Raw genomic sequence first — 23,951 nt, forward strand, 5'->3', positions numbered from 1 at the left:
ATTATTAGATTCAGTTGTATCATCTTACTACATCATATAATATCAGAAATTTGCCAGTGTTAGGCACTTTTACATTTGCTCCTTTACTTCATCATTATGTTTTAAATCCTTTGTAGCCACAAAACATGAACCCATCCAGTTACTGTTCCCAAAGCCTCTCCCACTCTGGGCAGATCAGAGTCTCCCATGAAATTCTTTCCTCAGGGCAAACAGTGAGTCTACAATGGATACTAACTCTATTGTATACATGCAGAGATTGAAATTCAGAGATTTAAGTAGACTGAGGTTTATATTCATGATGTGGTGGCCTATGGTTAAAACGGACTTTAGGTGATACATACCTAAAAGTATCTCCTGGGCTGCCCTTAAGTGATTATTTTTACACTCTTTATAATTTTGACAATATCTTCAGCTAATGAAAAAACAATACTTACTTTATTTGCTTCCAGCTGGGATTCCAGAGTTCCTGTTTCCTTGAGCAATGATCTAGTTAAGAACCAAAGGAAAACATTATGTATCACATCACAGGTCAATATTTTATACATTCATACCAACTCAAAGCTCCTCTGTTTCAACTTCTTCAAGGTTATGTGGCTTCCATGAAGCGAAGTTTCACAGAACCAAATTTTCACAACCTTGCCAGACTGATGAGAAGGGAAGACTTTCCCTAGTTGTTTTCTGACTAGGAGAAGGCTTTCATGTACCCCTCTTAATTATTCTTCTTAAACATACACTTAAGCAATGTAGGCAAGATTCCATCTAGTGAAGTATAAGGGTAGAATGAAATATAATGAGCTTTTCCTTCTCACGCCATATTTTTATTTCCATACTACCAGATTACAATGGAATGAAGATGCCTCAGCACTAAGTCCTTCTTAATGAATTCTTCCAGAATAATATAATAAAACAAACATGATGATAGCATAAAATACTGACCCATCCAGAAAGTAAGCCCTGGACATGGAGGTCCGGAACAGGAATCACATGAGAGAAAAGGGAGATGATATGTTAAAATGGATTACTTTAACGATCTCATTTCCTCAGATTTATGAAACATTTTAAATCTTTTGTTGCCACAAAACATGAACCTGTCCACCCACTGGTTCCCAAGGCCTCTCCCACTCTGAGAAGAACAGTCTCCCATAAAGCTCCTTGCTTCGGGACAAGGAGCACCAATGTTAAGGAATATGCTTGGTATTGGACACACACAGCCAGGATGTGATGAAGTCATCCAGGAAAGAGTAAGAGAAGGGTGTTCTGTGTCTTCTCTGCCTTCTGTCAGAGGGTTTAGACATGGTATAGGATTTCTTTTTGTTCATTTGTCATTGTCAGTGAGTATGTAGAAAAGTGTATATTATGAATTGTCTAAACCACCACATTAACTCTCAGAAGACCACAGTTTTGACCCACCTACTGGATACTATCTACCAACTTTGACCATGTATTCTAACGTATTACATCTTCTAAGTCTCCTTTTTCTAGATCATTTACCCCAGAAGATGTGACGTACGTTATCTTCAGGTGCAGAACAGTTTGCTACTAATAAGTACAATGAACATAAATTATCTCACTTGATTCTCATTAGAACTTTAGTAGGTGCACAACAGAATGGCTTCATAGGAGGTATTCATAGAAGGTTCTGCTTCTGGTTGTGCCAGTAAATACATTTGTGACCTTGAGCAAGTAAATTTATCTACTTGAACTTTCCACACTTGGAAACAGAGCTAATAAGATCTGCTCTGTACACTTTTCAAGGTTGCTCTGACAGTTAGGTGAGGTAATGGATATGGAAGTACTCTGTAAAGTGCAATGTGGCATGCAAACCTAAGAAATTGTTATTATTTTGGACTGAAATTACAGGCAACAGAAAGAAAGGTGAGAGTATCAAGGAGAGAATACAGAAGTGTACAAAATAAGCAGAAGGATGAAATTGTCATTTCTTGTTTTACCAAGGATTGATTCAGAAAACAGTCAACTCCAAATATAAAGCATAGGCAAGATATGGTGATTTTAGGGCAGAATACATGCTGTCAGAGTCTCTCCTCTTCCCTTCAAACACATATTTCATCCCTAACGCAAATGGAGGTGGTGTAAGGGTCATGGTTTGGGATGTAGCACAGCACACCTGGTTTCCAGGATCCATTGAAGGAAGGCACTGGCATTCTGTTCAAACTCCTGACACATCTCAAAATTCTTGACCTGTCTTGCCTCTTCCTTTTGCAGCTCCTGCTCCCGTTCCTAAAACCCCAAATCACAGACAACGTGACTGACACTGAAGGCCTTTATTTGCCATAAGAGAATTGGTTTGTAGGCTCAGCTGCATATCTTTCCTCTCTCAAGTCTATCATATCTTCCAGAGATATGTGCCTGTGTGCTCATATTTTATGCAGTCCACCTCTGTTACCTCTAAAATGTAAAGATAGCTCATGTATTTCCCAAAAGGACTTGCAGGCTCCTCTAAGGCCAAGTCCTGTAATAAGTATGCTAGTAATAAAGGCAAACCTCCCCTCTTTGTAATTTTTTTGGGGAAATTTAATTTAAATGAACACAAAAGCAGCCTTAAGGGCTTGCTACCCTGAGAAACAACAGTTACTATCTAAAAATGGTGACATTATGGTTAGTTTTCTATTATACATTTTATGTTTTATAGTTTTAGTAATGAACATTATTATACACAGACAAAAGTTAAAAATATATATGTAGCAAGGCACTTTTGGAGGTGTATCTAAAAAAGAAAATGCCCTGAATGAGGGGGCTATGTCAACTCTGAATCCATGTACAAGCCTCATGGACTTTTCATAGCTCATCATTAGAACTATGTCTCGGGGCTTCTGTTTGCTTCTCAGAATCATTGTTCAACACTCGGAAGCAGGGAACTGCCCAAATTATGGGGCATAGGGTATACCTATTGTAAACATGCTTTCCAGTTTTTCTTAGACTGTCATGTTTCATGCCTGCTCTCCCAGTATAATTATTAATAGTGTTCCTTCTATCTCAAAAGTCTCTTTACTTGGATAATAAAGTGGTTATGTTCACTGTAGCCAAAGGAAGTTTCTGCCGTGTCCCAGGTTACCTCGATGATGTCAGATAGGTGCTTCCAGGTCCTTTCCAGCACCTCCACTGTTAACCAGGTATAAGGGCTAGAAGGCACACCTAAGGCCTTAATCTGCTGGTCTAGCTCCAGCAAACATTTAAAGTCTCCTTGAGCCCCAGCCAAGGAGGCTAAGAAGTCCTCATGGTCTTTCTGCAGCTGCCGAATTTCATTCAGGGAGACACAGTGCACAGGCTCTGACAAGTTTTCTTCCGCCTTTTCACACCAGTTGTTGAAAGCTGAAGCCTTATGTGCAAATTCCATGAACAGGTCCTCAGCCTGCAGAGAGCAAAAAAAAGACATTACCATCTTTCCTGATAAAGCCTCTCAGCAGAAGACAAGATTGAGGATAAAAATAATGCCTGTCTTTAAATATCTGCAGGGCCAGCAATCTAAAAGGGCAGAGCTAAAACCAGTAGGGACTGTGTACTTTCATGATTGAACATGTGAGTTAGTGGAACGAGCCTTGGTTCTGGCGTTTTCTCATTGTGTGAAACTGTTTAAGTCTTCCATCATTTACAAAGGAGGGAGGTCGAATGATTTCTGAAATTATTTCAGTTTTAAAATTCCAAAAGTAGCAAAGGTAGTTTCCAATTATATGATTTCTTATTCTAAAGTCTATGCTCCAGTTCTGCCTGGCAGGAAGTAAACATGAAAAAAAAAAAAAAAAAAAAGGCATTGAATGAATGGATGAAATAATGATTGAATAAACAAACCAAGAAAATCTGTTATCTCCTTTATCTACTTTATCTTTCTATCGTACAAGCTTCTGTAGAGCACACTGAGCTGACTTCTCTTTGACAAGCCTAGGTCATTCTCCTACCTTCCTTTTAAACCTTGTTCAGGCCTCATTTCATGCCCGAAACCTTTCAAACCACTGCTTGAACTCATTTTCTACCCTCTAACCTGAATCCTTAGCACAAATATATGTATTATTGTATTACTGTCTGGCATTATCCAAATGCTCTGAATAGCTCCGAATTTTCTGTATTACTGAATGACAGAAAAAGCATGATTTTTTTCAAACAGCAAGTGATCAAAACTACTTTCCTACTTAAAATACATCACAGATTTTGGGTCAGCACATTGTACTGCTGAAGAGGTTTGTCTTGAGCAAACATAAAAATGAATTTTTCATTCCCAAATACAAGAATTAACATGGCACAAGTATACATATGTAACAAACCTGCACATTATGCACGTGTACCCTAGAACTTAAAGTATAATAAAAATAAAAAAATTAAAAATTAAAAAATTTAAAAAAAATGAAAAAAATAAAAAAATAAAAAAATAATAAAAAAATAAAAAGAAGAAAACTGGCCCAAATGGAGGGAGGATTTCAAAGGTATTAAACCATTACATCTGACCCTGTATTCATTTCAGCAATCTATATGCCAAAATAGATCAATACAGAGAAAATTAACATGACCTCTACACGAAAAGGACACAGAAACCTATAAAGTATTTCATATCGTTTTCATAATATTATAGATTGAGTGAATACTTTATAAATATTTTGTAATCAGAAAATAAAATAAAACTCCTTGCAGTTTGAATTTTTTTTAAAAAAAAAAGATTAAAAATATGAAGGAGCTTCCTATGTAGAATGCACATATATGTGTAAAATTGCCCACTTAATTGATTTAATTTTTCACCTAAGATTTATTTGATGTAGGCCTGTGTTTTTCAAAAGTGTAGAAATTAACTAAGAATCTAACTTGACTTTTACTCTTGTGTTATTTCCTAAATTCCTTAACTCCTTGACTTAATTCACTACCAAGTACAATGATTCTAAGGGTCTAGGAGTGCTCAGTAATTCCACTGACCATTCTGATTTCCTTTTATTTATTTATTCATTCATTTTTTCAAATGGAGTCTTGCTCTGTCGCCCAGGCTGGAGTATAGTGGCCGCAATCTGGGCTCACTGCAAGCTCCATCTCCTGGGTTCACGCCATTCTCCTACCTCAGCCTCCTGAGTAGCTGGGACTACAGGCGCCTGCCACCATGCCCGGCTAATTTTTTGTATTTTTAGTAGAGATGGGGCTTAATGGTGTTAGCCAGGATGATCTCAATCTCCTAACCTCGTGATCCGCTCTCCTCAGCCTCTCAAAGTGCTGGGATTATAGGTGTGAGCCACCATGCCTGGCCTCCTTCTAGTATTGATATTTTTATGATCAATATCCAATGCCTTAGCAGCCAATATTTGAAGGAACATTTTGATTACATATTTATATGGAACTTAGGGGTCTATATTGCACTTTTGATTCATTATCTTTTTTAATAGTAATAACAGAAAGGCAGAATAGAATGGTGATACTACTCTATTTTCTAAATGGGGATATCAAGGTTTAGGGATATTAAGTGACTTTTACAAGGTCTTCAACCTAGGAAAGCTTGATATAAGGTGAGAACATGTTTTATGACAACTTGTCCAGTGCTCCTTTTATTTGGGTTAGGAAAAGCACAGGGACAAACTTGACTTTTGCCTGAAAGTTTTAATTCTACCTTATACAAAGACCTCCCATCCTCTTGTTCCATCTACCTCTTCCACTATATTTGCTTGGTTTCCATCTCAAGTTGGTGATGCAACTAATCAGTCATGCTAAAAAAAAATTTTTAAGCTTCTTTTCAATCTACTTTTTGCTCAGTAAGAATGTCTTCCTGACATCTTTCAATGCAATAAAAGGCTTATGTATTATCCAAACAGAGTTTCCAATGTCTATTTCTGAATTTCATGGCTAACATACAGGTAACAGAGAACTGATCATGCCTCATAAATTTTTTAAACCTTCTGTAGAGGCAGCTGTTTCTCCAGCAATTTCTGTCTGTGGACTGCCGAGGCTTCCAGCAACTGCTCCCAGCGCTTCAGCAAGGCGGCATAACGCTCTTCAATGGCTTTCGACTGGCTGTGTTGAGCAGCAATCAATTGGTCCTTCAGGTCAGTGATCTCGGGAAGTCTCTCTTGCTGGAAACTCTGCAAACTGGCATCCAGAGTATCCTGAGAAACATCAGGAGAGAGGCCATGAACAGGAAAATGGTGCAATGATCATTCACATCTGGGTTCCACCAGATTTTAATCATAGATAAGGTTAGGCAAGAATTAAGATGATGATTAAGAAAAAGGAAATATAACTTAGAGATGTAAGCAAACATTTGGGGATGAAAGCTCCAGTTTATGTATATTTTACAGTTAGATTTTATGCTAGATATAAAATTAATTGATATGGTTTGGTTTGACTGTGTCCCCACCCAAATCTCATCTTGAATTGTATTCCCATAGTCCCGACATGTCGTGGGGGGGAGCCAGTGGGAGGTAATTGAATCATGCAGGCAGTTACTCTCATGCTGTTCTTGTGATAGTGAGTGAGTTCTCACATGATCTCATGGTTTTATAAGGGTTTTTTCCCCTTTTGCTTAACACTTCTTTCCGCTGCCTTATGAAGAAGGATGTGTTTGTTTCCCCCTCTGCCGTGATTATAAGTTTCCGTGATTATAAGGCCTCCCCAGCCGTGCTAAAATGTGTCAGTTAAACCTCGATTCTTTATAAATTACCCAGTCTTGGGTATATCTTTATTAGCAGTGTGAGAACAGACTAATACAGTACATTGGTACAGCAGAGAGTGGGGTGCTACTGTAAAGATACCTGAACATGTGGAAGTGACTTTGGAACTGGGTAACAGGTAGAGATTGGAAGAGTTTGGTGGGCTCAGAGGAAGACAGAAACATGTGTGAAGGTTTGGAACTTCCTAGAGACGTGGAGGGCTCAGAAGATAGGAAGATGTGGGAAAATTTGGGACTTTCTAGAGACTTGTTGAATGGCTTTGACCAAATTGCTGATAGTGATATAAACGATGAGGTCCAGGCTGTGGTGGTCTCAGATGGAGATGAGGAACTTGTTGGGAACTGGAAAAAAGGCCTTTCCTGCTAGGCTGTAGCAAAGAGATTGGAAGCATTTTGCCCCTGCCCTAGAGATCTGTAGAACTTTGAACTTGAGAGAGATTATTTAGCATATCTGGCAGAAGAACTTTTTTTTTTTTTTTTTTTTTTGAGACGGAGTCTGGCTCTGTCGCCCAGATTGGAGTGCAGTGGCCGGATCTCAGCTCACTGCAAGCTCCGCCTCCTGGGTTTACGCCATTCTCCTGCCTCAGCCTCCTGAGTAGCTGGGACTACAGGCGCCCACCACCTCACCCGGCTAGTTTTTTGTATTTTTTAGTAGAGACGGGGTTTCACCGTGTTAGCCAGGATGGTCTGATCTCCTGACCTCGTGATCCACCCGTCTCGGCCTCCCAAAGTGCTGGGATTACAGGCTTGAGCCACCACGCCTGGCCCAGAAGAAATTTCTAAGAGCAAAGCATGCAAGAGGAAGCAGAACATAAAAGTTTGGAATTTTTGCAGCCTGATGATGCAATAGAAAAGCAAACCCCGGCCGGGCGCGGTGGCTCAAGCCTGTGATCCCAGCACTTTGGGAGGCCGAGATGGGTGGATCACGAGGTCAGGAGATCAAGACCATCCTGACTAACACGGTGAAACCCCTTCTCTACTAAAAAATACAAAAATCTAGCCGGGCGAGGTGGCGGGCGCCTGTAGTCCCAGCTACTGGGGAGGCTGAGGCAGGAGAATGGCGTAAACCCTGGAGGTGGAGCTTGCAGTGAGCTGAGATCCACTGCACTCCAGCCTGGGTGACAGAGCGAGACTCCGTCTCAAAAAAAAAAAAAGAAAAGCAAACCCATTTACTGGGGAGAAATTCGAGTCAGCTGCAGAAATTTGCATGAGTAACAAGTAATTGAATGTTAATCACCAAGACAAAGGGTGGCGGGGGAGGAATGTCTTCAGGGCAGGTCAGAGACCTTCAAGGCAGCCCCTCCCATAACAGGCTGGAAGGCAAAGTAGGGAAAAATTATTTCCTGGGCCGGGCCCAGGGCTCTCTGATTTGTGCAGCCTAGTGACTTGGTGCTCTGCCTTCAGCTGTTCTAGCAGTAGCTAAAAGCGGCCAAGGTACAACTCAGACCATGGCTTCAGAGGGTGCAAGCCCCAATCCTTGGCAGCTTCCATGTGGCATTGAGCCTCCATGGACACAGAAGTCAAGAATTGAGGTTTGGGAGCTTTGTAGATTTCAGAGGATGTACGGAAACACTTACATGTCCAGGCAGAAGTCTGCTGCAGGGGCAGAGTCCTCATGAAGAACCTCTGCTAGGGCAGCACAGAAGGGAAAAGTGGGATTGGAGGTCCCCCACCCCACACAGAGTCCTCACTGGGGTACTGCCTAGTGTCTTCCAGACTCCAAAATGGTAGATCCAACAGCTTGCAACATGGACCTGGAAAAGCTGCAGACACTCAATGCCAGCCCATGAAAGCACCTATGAGGGAGGTTGTAACCTGCAAAGCCACAGGGGTGGAGCTGCCCAAGGCCATGGGAGCCCACCCTTTGCATCAGTGTGCCCTGGATGTGGGACATGGAGTCAAAAGAGATCATTTTGGAACTTTAAGGTTTAATGACTGTCCTATTGGATTTCAGACTTGTATGAAGCCTGTAGCCCTTTGTTAGGCCAATTTATCCCATTTGGAATTAGTGTATTTACTCAAAGCCTGTACTCTCATTGTATTTAGGAAGTAACTAACTTGTTTTTGATTTTACAGACTCATGGATAGAAGGGACTTATCTTATTTCAGATAAGACTTTGGACTTAGACTTTTGAGTTAATTCTGGAATGAGTTAAGACTTTGGGAGACTGTTAGAAGGGCATAATTGTGTTTTTAAATGTGATGACATGAGATTTGGGAGAGGCCAGGGGTGGAATGATATGGTTTGGCTGTGTCCCCACCTAAATCTCATCTTGAATTGTAGTTCCCATAGTCCCCACATGTCATGAGGGGAACTCAGTGGAAGATAATTTAATCATGAGGGCATGATAGTGAGTTCTCAAGAGATCTGATGGTTTTATAATGTGTTTTTCCACCTTTGGGTTGGCACTTCTCCTTCCTACCACCATGTGAAGAAGGAAGTGTTTGTTTGCCCTTCTGCCATGATTGTAATTTTCCTGAGGCCTCTCCAGCCATTCTGAACTGTGACTCAATTAAACCTCTATTCTTTATAAATTACCCAGTCTTGGGTATGTCTTCATCAGCAGCATGAGACTGGACTAATACATTAATATAAGGAAATACTGGAGTATGATATGACACTCTAAATTTTCACAATGAAAACTAAATCTCTCCTACAGCACACACCTTTCCAAGACTTTCCTATATTACTTATTATATTCTTTGTTCTAATTAGTAGCAGTGCACTAGTAGGGACCTTGGAAGTACACTAACAAAAGACCTCCTAGATGTGCCAATTATACAAATACATTTTTTGCAGAAACATTCATATCAAAATCACACAAAATTCAGGAAGTTTCCCTTTCAGTTTTGATAGAGTGGCTTGTATTTGTCTAATTGGGCAACTTTATTAATGGCTAGATAAACGTACAAAAAGTCAGCTGCTTGAAATGAATCAGAATGAAACAGAGGTAACTACAACTCAAGGGACTAAAATTCCAGACAGAAGGGAACATCACTGAAGTCAAAATAAGTCTCTCCACATTTCCCTTTAAAGTATAAGCTGTACAAGTTCTTATATATTGAAGTATTAGAGGGTGAGGAGTCAGCATTGCTCAGAGCATTTGAAAATCTCATGGCGTTAAAGAGACATAATTTGGCATAATGAGGAACTGTGATAGCCAGAATTTGAGGGGCTATAATAAGGAAACTGAAGAATTCTGTCATCTTTTCCCCTCAAAGCATTTTAGATGCCAAAACTGTATAGCACACAAGTCTAGAAGTCAAGCAGAAATGGTAGTTAAAAATGTAAAATCCTAACTAGAATTTTCAGCAGTGACACAGAGTTTACTTCAGGACCCATCAGGTAGGAGCAGCCCTGGTTAAAGGGCTTCCACTGAAATACCTGAAAGGCCACAGGGGCAAAGTGAAAAAAAAAAGTGAGTCTTCAAAGAGGCCAAAACTGTGTCCTGGATCATTTCAATCCCTGACCAAAATGTAGGGGGTTGGATGGCAGAGGGTGTTTAGTTAAAGCTTTAAACCAAAGTTCATGAGTTAGTTATAATACTTTAAATGTAAACAGACTCACTTTTTCCATAAAATTATCAAATTAGGTAAAGTAATAGCCAACTATATAATATTTACAAAAGATACATACAAAATATGGAGACAAAAATGTTTTAAAAAGCCCTAAAATGTGGAAATAAATATTTCTGCAGATACTAAAAAAAAAAAAAATGTTGGTGCAGTATACTGGTATCTGGAAAAGGTAGACTTTAAATCAAGAAATGTAATTCAAGATAAAGAGGAAGATTTTATAATTAAAAGTATCAGTTCATCAAGATGATTTCACAGTCCAAAATGTCAACACAACTTTTAGCCTATCCTCAAAATTTATAAAAATAATGAAGCATTTAAACAACATGATTAAAAATGAAAATCTAGTTGGTAATATAAACCACTGCAAAATACACATTCTTTTCAAACGTACGTACAATATACAACAAAATAGACTGTTACTAGATATAAATCAAGTTTCTGAAAAATATAGAATATATTTTTAAAATACAGTGGAATTAAACTAGATATAAATGTCAAAAATATAATGAGAAAAGTCCCAAATATTTGAAATTAAATAATACGCTACCAAATAATAAATAGATGATAGAATAAACCAAATAAGAAATTTCAAAAACATTAACTGAATGATAAAAGAAATGACAAAATTTGCAGAATGCGACTAAAACTTTGCTTTGGGAAAAACATATATTTAAAATCGATATGTTAGAAAAGATGAAAGGCTAAAATTTTGATAATCTAATTGTACATCTCAAGAAATTAAAAGAAAATATTAAAGTAATCCCAAATAAAGTAAAAAAAGATAATAATATAAAAAGCTTTTAATGGAATAGAATACACACACAAAAAAAGCCCAGAGAAAAATTAAAAAGCTGAATGTAGGTTCTCTAAAAAACAAAAATGATGAAAATCTAGTAGCAAGATTCATGAGAGAGAGAGAAAAAAATAATAATTAGGAAATTATAAATATTAAGAAGGGAAAATCTTACAGAAGCTACAGACAATAAAATCCCACAATTCAGAAATAATCATGGAGGATGAGCTTCTGTGTGAAACAGGTCTTAGGCTTACCTAACATCTATCAATCTCACCTGTTTTGCCAGGAGAGTGAGGAAGTCACCAAGGTCTGCACCATTACCATTGGTCTTTAGGCTTGTTTCCTTATCAGCTAAAAGGCAAAAATAATTAATAAGAGAAAGACATTTGGTCTTGTTTGAGTCCTGGTAAGCAGAAAAGGAATATTTACAGTACACAACAAGAAAGCTTCTTGACTCTCAAAGTTGATGATTCATTGGAATATGTGAGCAGTGGGACCAGTGGATCGTTTTTCTACTTAGGCAGGATAAAACTTAATGAAACAGAGCTAGAGTCATGAGAGTTTTTGAGTACTTCATAGAAAAAAAAAAAAGAGAGAAAAATCATAGATTAGATATGAATTGTAAGTAAATCAAACAAACATTTTAGATTATTTCTTAGAACATTTTGCTATGGCTTTCCCTTTCTGAATATCACACACAAAATCTCCCATTCCCCAAAAACGTGTTCTCTGGATTATGGTACATAATTACTGCATCATCATATCTATCTCTTTCTCAATTTGTGTGTGTGTGTATGTGTGTGTATGTGTGTGTGCACAAATGTGAGTGTAATTCTGTCCAGAAAGGATAAGAATGAGTAGTGATGGAGACACCTCTTTTCATACGGTAAAAGTCCCAGAGACCATTCTATACATGAGATTTACTAGGAATTCTCAAACCCAGCGACCCTGGACCTGACACATCATACCTATCCAAGCCTCTACCACATCAGCCTTCCAGTTGAATTCCTGAAAGTCATAATCATCTTTCAATTGCAACTTCCAAGCAGCTATTGCCTTGGCCAGAGAAGGGGTCTTTTCATTCAGAGCCTCTATCTTGGAAGAAATCTCTTTGTTCTGACTTTCCTCCTGCAACACCTGTGAGAAGGGGAGAGACAAATATATTTATGAATGTGCAGGGCTAGGAATGTGAATCCTTTAGTACCAATAGAAAGCCCTCATCTCTCTCATTTCAAATATATAACCACAGTCCTCTGGTCTAGTGTAATTATTTTATTATTCATTCATGTCCAAGAAGGTCATTTCCATTCCAACATTTGGATGATCTTCTCATGTTTATCTGTGTAAGTGTGACCTTCTTAGTTAGTGTAAGTTTCTAGGAGGTAGGGAGTCATCTCTGTTTAATGGTCTTTTTGTAGCAGTTAGATCAATGAGGATTTATTAAAAACTACATTTAAACAAAGAAACGATTCTCAAATTTAAAAGAGGTTTCAGTGTTGTTTTCCTCAAGGCTTAGAAAGCAATTTTTTCAAATTATTACAATATTCTATGGCCAAAGATGGTGATAAGACTTTTATAAGCACCACGTTCTGCATGGGACAACAAAATGTCAACAAAAGATTTAAGGAAAACTGAAATACGTATGTGTAAGAATTTGAAAAAAAATTGCAGCAATTGAGTAGACAATTATTTGCTAACCACACCAACAACAAAAGGCAATTTAGAAGAGATTGTTAAAGTTCTGCATATAATCTTAGCATTTCTATATTTGGGCCAGCCCCTTTTTGAGAATGGAAGTTTGAGCTGGAATTCCTGAACTAGCTCACCTTATTTAGGATGTCTTCTCCTTGTGCACACACATTTTGAACTCGGGTCTCATGGACAGCAAAGTCGTTTTCCAAAGCTTCATGCTTCATTAGCAAGCTCTGCATAAACGAGTCAGTAAGAATCAAGATATCCAAAGCTGGAAAATCTATTTTCACTCATATTCAGACTCTCTGTGATACTATTCCCTAGGGTTGATTCAATGACATTGGCAGACTAGGTGAATGCCCACTTTTTCTGGAACAACTATACTCAATTGCTTTCTCAAACTCTCACTTGTCAATGAGTGCAACTTACTGGAAAAAAGAGTCAAAGATATACAAGTGACACTCTTTCTAACTTATTACATGACTGTAATCTTATTTTGATTTTGGAATAAAGGTTTTGACTGAGGTCATATATAAAGATTCCTCCATATTGAGATTTATCTAATTCAGTGAAACAATGTGTCTAGCAGAAAAAAAATTAGTAGAAAGAACATCCTAAACTAATCCCTGATCCTAGAGAGAAGTCAAGGGGAACATGGAGCTGCCATTGACTATTACTCCAAAAGTTCTCTGACTGCTTTCTGGAAACATGATGTCTGTGTAGCTGGCAGAATGAAAAGGGAAGTGTGGCTGAAGCACGAAGAGTGGTACTTTGTCTTCTGTTGTACTTTCCAGAGAAATATCTAAATAAACCCATAATCACCACCACCAGGACCACCCACCACTGCCACTGCTCCCACTACTACCTTCACCTCCCTCTCATCATAACAGCACTCTGTCAATTTTTTTTTACTATGCAACATAGTAACTCAGGCTAAAGGAAGAAACAGAATTTCTATGACTATTATACTTTTTCAAAATCCCTTTTGAAAATAAAAGAACTATCAGTTCATTGTGTTGAGGCACTAAAATAAGATGGTTACTCATTGTAAAGCAAGATGGACTACATTATATATTATGATTGTATTACATTTCAGTTTTTGAAGAAACTGTAATGAATATTGGAAAGGTGATTGACTTTGTACGAGTGAATGCCTGAATGAATCATGTTTTTATATATGTATACTGCATGAAGTAAAGTCTCTTCAACATCTTCACCTTCTATTTTCAAATAATAAACGCAAAAACAAAAGAAGAAACATTAGAACTGATTTCAAAGAAATAAAAGAGATCACAAGAAATGGTTACAATTATATGCCAATAAACTAGAATATCTAGAGAAAATAGATAAATTCCTAGAAACAGACAACTAACCAAGACTAAATCATGAAGAAAGTCCAAACAGACCTATAACTACTATGGAGACTGAATAAGAAATAAATCTCTCAACAAAGAAAATCCCAAGACCAGACGGCTTCACTGATGAATTAAATCAAACATTTAAATAATTAATACCAATTCTTCTCAAACTGTTTCAAAAAATTTATGAAGAGGGAACATTTCTAAACACCTTCACAAAGTCAGCATTACCCTGATACTAAAGCCAGGCAATAATTCTCTTGATAGATAGATAGACAGATAGATAGACAGATAGATAGATAGATAGATAGATAGATAGATAGATAGATAGATACATATGTTTATCTATCAAGAGAGACAAACTATATCTCTATCTATCTATCTATCTATCTATCTATCTATCTGAATATATAGAGAGGGGCTAATATCCTTAATATCCTTATTGAATATAGATGCAAAACTCCTCAACAAAATACTAGCATATTGAATCCAGCAGCACATTAAAATGATTATATACCACAAACAAGAAAAATTTATCCCTGGGATGCAAGGATGGTCCAACATATGCAGATCAATAAATGTGATACAACACATTGACACAATAAAAGATAGAACCAAATAATCATCTCAACAGATTCCAAAAAAAAAATGGACAGAATTCAGCACTCTTCCATGATAAAAACCATCAACAAACGAAGAACAGAAGGATATTACTTCGAAGTGATAAAGCACATGTATGAAAAGCCCACATTTAGACTTTATTATATATAAATTATGAATTCAGATTCTATTGTTGATCAGGGTAGGGTTATAAGGTTAGCAGAGATGCTCTAGAGTTCTAAAACTTGTAATAGCTTTGTACTTACAGCAGAAGAAAACAAATGTAAACTGGGTTAAAGGATTTGGGGTGGTAAGAGAATTATTTTTTATTTATACCTATCTATCCTAGGGGGGCAACAGTTTTTTTTTTTGTTTTTGTTTTTGTTTTTTTTTTGTTGGGACTACATTAAGCACAGCAAGCAGAGAGAGACGAAATGGAAAGTCATCAATTATCTGGATATTGCCATATTTCTGGAGTGTGACCAACATCAAATATTTGTCCAAATGCTTAATATATTCACATTTTTGTTCCTCAATGAAATCAATTTCTTGACAATATACTTTAGTGGAATCTGTGTAGAGCTGCATGACCTGGGACCCAGCTCTGGTTATGCCACTGCCAGTTACTTAACTTAACTTTGGGCTGATTGCTTCACCTCACCTAGTAAATGAGAACAATGGACCCTTCAGAGGAATGAATTGAGAATACAACGTGAGAAAATGCTATGAAATTTGCAGAGAGATATGTAGGTAAGTGATATTTTTAAAAATACAGGATTATCAGATTGGTCATGTTTGTAAGAATAAAAGTATTAACTATAAGATACAATTGAGTTACCTAAGACTTACATTTTAGTGTAAAAATGAAGTGAACATAATTTTCTATTCAAACCCTTCTCTTTTTAAAGGAAATTTAGTTTCTATTCTATTAATAATACTAAATATAGTAATAAATTTAGTAGCTATAATCATAGGACATCTTTTGACCACCTCTGAGATTGCCAGGTGCTGTTGTGTTCATCTCACCTAATTGTTACAAAATTTCTGCTTGCAAGATCTCTGATTGAAAGGCAGTCTGCTAGTTGTCTTTCAATATTTAGTCTCCCTTTCCACTACAATAAAAGCATCTGTAACAGACACATAACCATGCAGAAAGAACGACTACATTTTCCAACAAGGTACGGCTCAGCTCTAGCCAATGGGTTATAGAGGAAGTACAGTGCTATTGTTTCTGGGAACTGTCTTGTGACAGAAAGACACTGGAGAAGCCCCCATGGTACCTACCCCTTGCTGTTCAGTCCTTGTAAAATACCCTCCCCCAGAGTGTGGACAGGACCTGTGACTTATTTATAACTAATAGAATATGACAAATATGATGGGATTTCACTCGTTTGTTATGTTATATTATGTTATGTTATGTTATTCTTTGTTATGCCACATAAGACTTCATCTTGCTACCAGACTAACTCTAGTGGCTCTCCTTTCTGGCTTAATGAAGCAAATGGCCACACTGGGAAAGCTCATGTGGCAAGAGACTGCAAGAGGTCTCAATAAATAATGGATTGCCTCTAGGAGTTGTGAGCTCTAGAATATCAGGGAAGCCTCCAGCCAACAGCCAGGAAGAACCTGAAGCCCTTAGTACCACAGCCACAAAAATAAATTCTGATAGCAATTTGAGTCAGCTTGGAAATGGATTCTTCCTCAGTTGAAACCCCAGATTGTAATGCAGCCCAATCAACACCATGATAGCAACATCGTGAAACCCTAAGCATAGTAACTAGCTAAGCTGTTTTTGTACTCCTGACCTAGGGAAACTATGAGATAATAAATGTCTGTTGTCTAAAAAAAAAAAAATCATATTTAATGGTGAAACTAAAAGCTTTCCCTTTAAGTTTATGAACAAGGCAAAGATACTCACTCTCACTATTTCTATTCAACACAGTACTGGAAGTCCTAGTGAAAGGCATCTAAATAAGAAAGGAAGAAGTAAAATTGTCTTTGTTTGCAAGTTACATAATCTTAAATACAGACGACTCTGAACACTCCATAAAAAACTGTTAGAACTAGTAAACCAATCAGCAAAGTTACAGAATAAAACTCAAAACATAAAAGTCTGTTTAGAAGTTGTAAACAATCAACTATCTGAAAAAGAAATTAAGAAAATAATTTCTTTCACAATCACATCAAAAAGAATAAAATATATAAAAATAAATGTAACCAAGGAGGTGAAAAGCTCATACACTGAAAACTATAAAACATTGATAAAATAAATTAAAGAAGCCACAAACAAATGGAAAAACTTTCTGTGTTCATGGATTAGAAGATTTAATATTGTTAAAAAATGTGAATACTACCCAAAGTGATGTACAAAGTCAATGAAATCCCTATTAAATTCCCAATGACACTTTTTACAGAAATAGAAAAATCAGTAAAATTTATATGGAATCAGACAAGGCCACAAATAGTCAAATCAATCTTGACAAAGAAGAACAAAGCTGAAGGAATCACACTTCCTGACTTTAAAATGCATTAAAAAGCTACAATAATTAAGAGTATGGTACTGGCATAAAAACAGACATAGATGAATGAAACAGAATAGAGAGTCCAGAAATAAACCCATGTATATGTAGTTAACTGGTCTTTGATAAAGGTGCTAAAAATATACAATGGAGAATAGACAGCTTCTTTAACAAACAGTCCTGGGAAAACTGCTTTACACTTGCAGAATAATGAAGTAAGACCCTTATACCATAACCAAGAATCAACTCAAAATTGTTTAAAGACTTAAATGTAAGTCTTGAAACTGTAGAACTCCTGAAAGAAAACATAGGGTGAAATCTTCACGATATTGGTGTTGGCAATAATTACATAGATATGACACTAAAAGCACAGGCAACAAAAAGAAAAAATAAACAAGTGGGAGTATATAAAGCTAAAACTTCTGCACAGCAAAGGAAACAATCAACAGAGTGGAAAAGCAACCCACAGAATGAGAGTTAATACTTATAAATGTCTTTTCTAATAAGGGGCTAATCTCTAAAATACATAAGGAATGAATATAACACAATACTAAAAAGTAAATAAAAAATAAAAATAAAAGTAAAAAATCCCTACTAACTTGATTTTAAAATTGGGCTAAAAACAAACATGAAAAAAATGTTCAATATCACTAATTATCAGAGACATGCAAATTAAAACCACAATAGGATATCACCTTACTCCTGAAATAATGGCCATAATAAAAAGTCAAAAAATAATAGATGCTGGTGTGGATGTGGTAAACAGGGAACACTCTCACACTGCTGGTGAAAATGTAAGCTAGCACAACCACTGTAGAAAACAGTATGGACATTCCTTAAATAACTAAAAGTAGAACTACCATTCAATTAAGCAATCCCACTACTGGGTACCTACCCAAAGGAAAACAAGTCATTTATGAAAAAGACACATGCATACTTGTGTTTATAGCAGTACAATTCGCAATTACAAAAATACTCAACCAACCAACTTATTGCCCAATTAATGAGTGGATAAAGAAAATGTGGTAATATATATATCATGGAATAGTACTCAGCCATGAAACGAAGCAAAATAATAGTGTTTACAGTGACCTGGATGGAGTTGGGGGGCCACTCTAAGTGAAGTAACTCAGGAATGGAAAAGCAAATGTCTTATGTTCTCACTTATAAATAGGAGCTAAGCTATGAGGATGAAAAGGCATTAAAATGATATAATGGACTTAGAGAAATTGAGGGAAAGGGTGGGAAATGGGTCAGGGATAAAAGACTACATATTGGATATAGTGTACACTACTCGAGTGATAGGTGTACCAGAAATTTAGATATCACCACTAAAGAACTTATCCATATAACCAAAACCACCTGTACCTAAAAAAAACTATTGAAAGAAATAAATTGAAAAATAATAAAAATGAGCTAAGAAGTTTGATAGAAATTTCCCTAAAAAGGCATGTAAATGCCCCTCAGGTATATGAAAAGATGCTTCACATTATTAACCATTAGGAAAATGCAAAGTAAACCACAATGAGATATCACTTCACACCTGTCGGGATGGCTATTAACAAAAAAATAAAAGACCAGTGTTAGTGAGGATATGTAGAAATTGAAACCCTTTCACAATGTTAGTGGGAATGCAAAACGGCACAGCTGTTATGGAAAACAATATGAATATTCTTCAAAACATTTAAAATAAAACTACCTATGGTCCAGCAATTCTATTTCTGGATATTTATCCAAAAGGATAATGAAATAATGATTTCAATAAGATATTAGCATGCTTATGTTCATTGCAGCATTATTAACAATAGCCAAGATATGGACACAACCTAAATGTCCATCAACAGATGAATGGATGAAAAAAATGTGGCATATTCATACAACAAAATACCATTTAGTGTTAAAAAATAAGAAAGTTATGCAATATATGACAACATAGATGAACCTTGAGGACATTACGCTAAGCAAAATAAGCCAATTATAGAAAGACACGTGCTACGTGATTCCACCTATATGAGGTAGACAAATTTATAAAATCAAAGAGTGGAATGCTAATTACCAGAGGCTGAGAAAAAAATTGAAGTTTTACTAATCATAAGGCATAATATATTTTTAGTAGAGAAAGAGTTTCACCATAAATAGGATACTGACATTGTCAAGCAAGATGAAAACACTTGAGAATGTTTCTATACAGCCTACAACATTGTACTTACAGTCAACAATAATATGTTATACACGTATAAATGTATTAAGAGAGTAGATCTCATGTTCAGTGTTCTTGTCACAGTAAAGCAAATCAAAATAAACAAACAATTCAATTAGAAAGTGGACAAAGACATTTCATTGAAGAAAATATACAGATTTCAAATAAACACATGACAAACATGTAAAATATCATTATCCATTAAGGAATGCACATACAAACTACAATGAGATATCATTATATATCTATTTGAATGGCTAAAATAAAAGTAGTGACAACACAGAATGCTAGCAGGGATATAGAGAAAGTACATCATTTATGCATTGTTGTTAAGAATGTAAAATGTTATAGCCATACAAACAGGAAAGCAAATTGGCTTTTTTTTTTTTTTTTTTTTTTTTTTGGTCCAAAACTAAATAGGCAGTTACCATATGGTTAAGTGATTGGGGTTCTGTACATTTATCCCAGAGAAATAGACTTATGTTTGCATTAAAATCTGTGCATGAATATTTATAGTGGCTTTTCTCACAGTCATCAAAAGTAGAAACAGTCCAGACACCCCTCACCAGGTGAGTGGTTCAACTGTGATATACTTTTACCATGACACTGCTCAGCAATAAGAAGGAATGAACTATTGTTACACACAATAACCAAAATTAATCACCAGAGTATGGTGCTGAGTGAAAAGGTCGATCTTCAAAAGTTACATCATACTATATGAGTTCATTTGTATAGCAGCATGGAAATGACAAACTCATAGAAATGTAGAACAGACTCGTGGTTGCCACAGTTTAAAGAGGCAGGAAGAGGAGGTGGCTATAAAAAAGCAACATCAGCGATCCTTGTAATGATGGTAGTCTTCTGAATCTTAACTGAATCTTGACAATGTCAATATCCCATTTATGATATACTGCTTTTCTGGATGTTTCCATTAGAGAAAACTTGGTAAAGGACAAGAGATTCTGTCTGTATTATTTCTTATAACTGCATGTGAATCTATAATTCTCAAAATAAAAAGTTCTGTTTTAATGCCTGTAATCCCAGCACTTTGGAAGGCCGAGGTGGGTGAATCATGAGGTCAGGAGATCGAAACCATCCTGGATAACATGGTGAAACCCCTTCTCCAATAAAAATACAAAAAAATTAGCCTGGCATAGGCACCTGTAGTCCCAGCTACTTGGGAGGCTGAGGCAGGAGAATGGCGTGAACCTGGGAGGCAGAGCTTGCAGTGAGCTGAGATAGCACCACTGCACTCCAGGCTGGGAGACAGAGCAAGACTCCATCTCAAAAACAAAACAAAACGAAACAAACAAAAAAAAAGTTCTGTTTTAAAGAAAGGGACGCCTTTGAAAGCATTTGATAGGAAGCCTTAAAATGCTTGAACGTGTGCAGTGGGGTGCACACACATGATCCAAAAGACTTACAAATAAGAGGAGCTGATAATTTGAATTATATGTTGTATAGGTTTAAGCTATCTTTTGCAAATCTAAGCCTTTCCTTCTGTCATCACATTAAAGTGAATTAATCTCTACAAAGAGTTCTTGGTAAATTCCCAATTTTTAGGGTTACTAGGCATAGTTTCCAAACTCCTAATACATTATTGTTTGTAATCACTCTCAAAAGCTGTCAGAATTTACATCAACTCAAGATCACACTGATTACTTGTTCATTTCTTTATAGAGAAACCCAATCCTGCATTTAAAAGGATGTCTATAAATTGTGGAACTATTTTTTCCAGTAAGACCTTCTTCCTAAAATTACATTTTTTTGAAACTGCAGCCAATGTCCAGACATAAGAAGATTTTTTTCCAAATCAATTTAACATGAAAATTTAAGGGAATCCTTAAAAAAGCTATAATCTACAAGGAATCTGACTTGTAAGGAAAGGTCTTTAACCATTATTTCTTTGACTCATAGACAGATCATAGATTATGGAATTAAGATGTGAGTTCTGCCTTCACACCTGATTGATTCCTTAATCTTGGGCAAGTCACCTACATGCTTGGACTTTAATTTTTTGTATTTAATACTGTCAGGATTATTAATATTTCCTTCATCTTCTTTCACCAGGAAAATGTCCTAATATTAAAGGTAAAAACACTGACTACCCAAGAAAATAACCAAATTGAAGAGAAGAAAATTGATTCATTCTTCCTGTTCCTCACCTGAGTAGCAGCTAATGTATCTCCAGAATCTCCTTGGACAGCCATAGCATTCTTTTCATTGATCCAAGCTTCCTCTTCCTCAGCATTCTGCATGAATTGCAAGTATTCAAGGGATTCTTCTAACTGAAGTCCTCTATAACAAGGTGACAAGCCCCAGTGAGGATAAGAACAAACTGGTAAGCAGTGGGAGTACAGTGGGGTGGCACAATCTCATTCAGGCAGACCAGCTTATTCTCACAAGGCAGCCACAGTTGAACTGGGCCTCAGCGCAATATGATATGTGCCTACTAGTCAGTGGTGAAGATCTGCTGTGAAATGGAGGAGACTCCTTCCCTAGAAGTTCATTTTGTGGCACCTTCTACTGTCTAAGAAACTTTGTTGGAGGGAGGAAACCCACCCTAGCCAAAAAAGGGAAATGATGACTTCAGTGTTGGAGAATATCAGCAGTGACACAATGTCTCTTTCTACTCTGAGCACTGCCTTCTTTCGTATATGATGAAGGCACCACAAAGTGCCAGAATCTCCCTTTTAGCCCCCCAGGAAAAATGGAATTACAGACAGCATTTGTTATATTTGGCTATATGTGTGATGTGGTTTGACTCCGTTTCGCCACCCAAATCTCATCTTGAACTGTAATCCCTATGTGTCAGTGGAGGGGCCTGGTGGGAGGTGATTGGATCATGGGGGCAGATTTCCTCCTTGCCATTTTCATGATAGCGAATGAGTTCTTGCAAGATCTGATGGTTTAAAAGTGTTTAGCACTCCCCACGCCCATGCACACTCCCTACTCTGCCTTGGTAGGATGTGCTTCTTTCCACTTTGCCTTCTGCCATGACTAAGTTTCCCGAGGCCTCCCAATCATGCTTCCTATACAGCCTATGAAACTGTGAGTGGATTAAACCTCTTTTCTTCATAAATTGCCCTGTCTCAGGTAGTTCTTTACATCAATGTGAGAACGGACTAATACATTGTATATGTGGTTCAAATTGGCTATATGGCTATAGGGGAAAATAATTCTTCATCCTTACATTACTAAGGGCTGCATATAATATGAAAACTGGGAGATAAAGCAAAACAGATGTGTGGCTAGTAACCTGATATGAAGGATAACACATGTAGGAAAACAATAGTAAAAGACGGCTGCATGTAAATGCAGAAGGAGAGGTAGATTTAGAACAGAGGCAGTGATCATATTGCCTGGGGTATATGGAGGAAAGTTTTGTGGTAGACTTGGCATTTGAGAAAGGACTTGAGATAGATGGGTAGTTGGGGAGAGCAGACAATGCTGAACGGGCATGTAAGTATCCTCCCAACATCCAAAATCCAGGAAGCGAACTGGGCCTTCTATATCCCACTCACCGGGCCTTGGCCAACTCTTTGAGCTTCTCCCAATGTTCAACAAACTGAGCCAGCCGCAACTGGATCTCCTCTTCCCCCACAGCAGCCTTGTCTTTCAGCTTCTCTGCCATATCCAGCACATTCTGAAGAACAACTCCGATTCATGTTCCATTACCTCACAATCTCTCCCCATTTAGCCATAGTCCCTTATCAAAGTATCTAGCCCATCCTGCCCTCCAGATTATTTATAAACTCCACAGGACTTTGTGAGGGTCCTGAAAGTCCAGGGAGAATGATGAAAACTGCAACAAGATTTACTATGCTAAACATTCCCAAGTATTTTAGCAAATATATCAGTACTTGCACTAGGCTACTCTTCATAATCTGCTTTTTGGTCTATTCATGGTCACAGAGTGATCCTGCTGCCAAGTCAGACCCAGAGTTGCCTTCTTCTCAGTTGGCTCAAGTATAGTTTTCCCAGATGTCCCAATCTGCTCCCAATTGTCAATCACTTCCCAAGAGTGTTAGAAGTGCTCCTTCCAGGGAAGAGCATAGGTTCTTGTTCAGAACTCTTCTACTTATAGGAGACTAAAGGTGGAAGAGAAAAGAATATTTGTAAACTCTTTGACTAATTCTCTCTGACCTTGACATCCTACTTTCACATTTTATAGCACCCTCTTATTTATCTGTAACATGACAGGTTGCTATAAGATGATTTCTATATTTTCAGGTCTGGTATTCTATTCCTACCTGGATGGCAGGCTCATGTGCTACCAGCTCCCCTTCTAGGCGTCTGTGCTTCTTCAGCAAGTTCTGAACACCCTGAAGATCTCTCCCGTAGTCCTGGGAGCTCACTCGTAACAACTTCTCCCTAAAATCAAGGAAGAAAACAGAAAGTTTGGAGTCTAGACATCCAAGGTCATCCTACAGCAATAGCTTTCTAAGAGTGTGTGTGACTGGTGGTGAGGGTGGTTGTAAATTCTGTAATACCCTGTTGCCAATGACTGAAAATATAATTAGTGGAAGAGGCTTGCAGCAAAACTTCTGACTTA

General features: G+C 37.2%; 1 protein-coding gene across 1 annotated transcript in view; it reads right to left on the reverse strand.

The window, feature by feature from the left end:
• Positions 1-23,951, reverse strand: part of SPTA1 (spectrin alpha, erythrocytic 1) — a 75,562-nt gene that overhangs the window by 5,871 nt on the left and 45,740 nt on the right. Inside the window, exons 37-47 of the mRNA XM_050779975.1 lie at positions 23,650-23,770; positions 22,921-23,042; positions 21,562-21,694; positions 12,854-12,952; positions 11,996-12,164; positions 11,302-11,378; positions 5,880-6,089; positions 3,074-3,370; positions 2,126-2,238; positions 937-954; positions 435-486 (exon numbers count right to left, since the gene is read on the reverse strand). Of these exons, the coding sequence (XP_050635932.1) occupies positions 435-486; positions 937-954; positions 2,126-2,238; positions 3,074-3,370; positions 5,880-6,089; positions 11,302-11,378; positions 11,996-12,164; positions 12,854-12,952; positions 21,562-21,694; positions 22,921-23,042; positions 23,650-23,770 (1,411 nt within the window). The remainder of the gene's footprint in view (positions 1-434; positions 487-936; positions 955-2,125; positions 2,239-3,073; positions 3,371-5,879; positions 6,090-11,301; positions 11,379-11,995; positions 12,165-12,853; positions 12,953-21,561; positions 21,695-22,920; positions 23,043-23,649; positions 23,771-23,951) is intronic.

This window comes from Macaca thibetana, chromosome 1, assembly GCF_024542745.1.
Source record: "Macaca thibetana thibetana isolate TM-01 chromosome 1, ASM2454274v1, whole genome shotgun sequence".
Classification (NCBI taxonomy): domain Eukaryota; kingdom Metazoa; phylum Chordata; class Mammalia; order Primates; family Cercopithecidae; genus Macaca; species Macaca thibetana.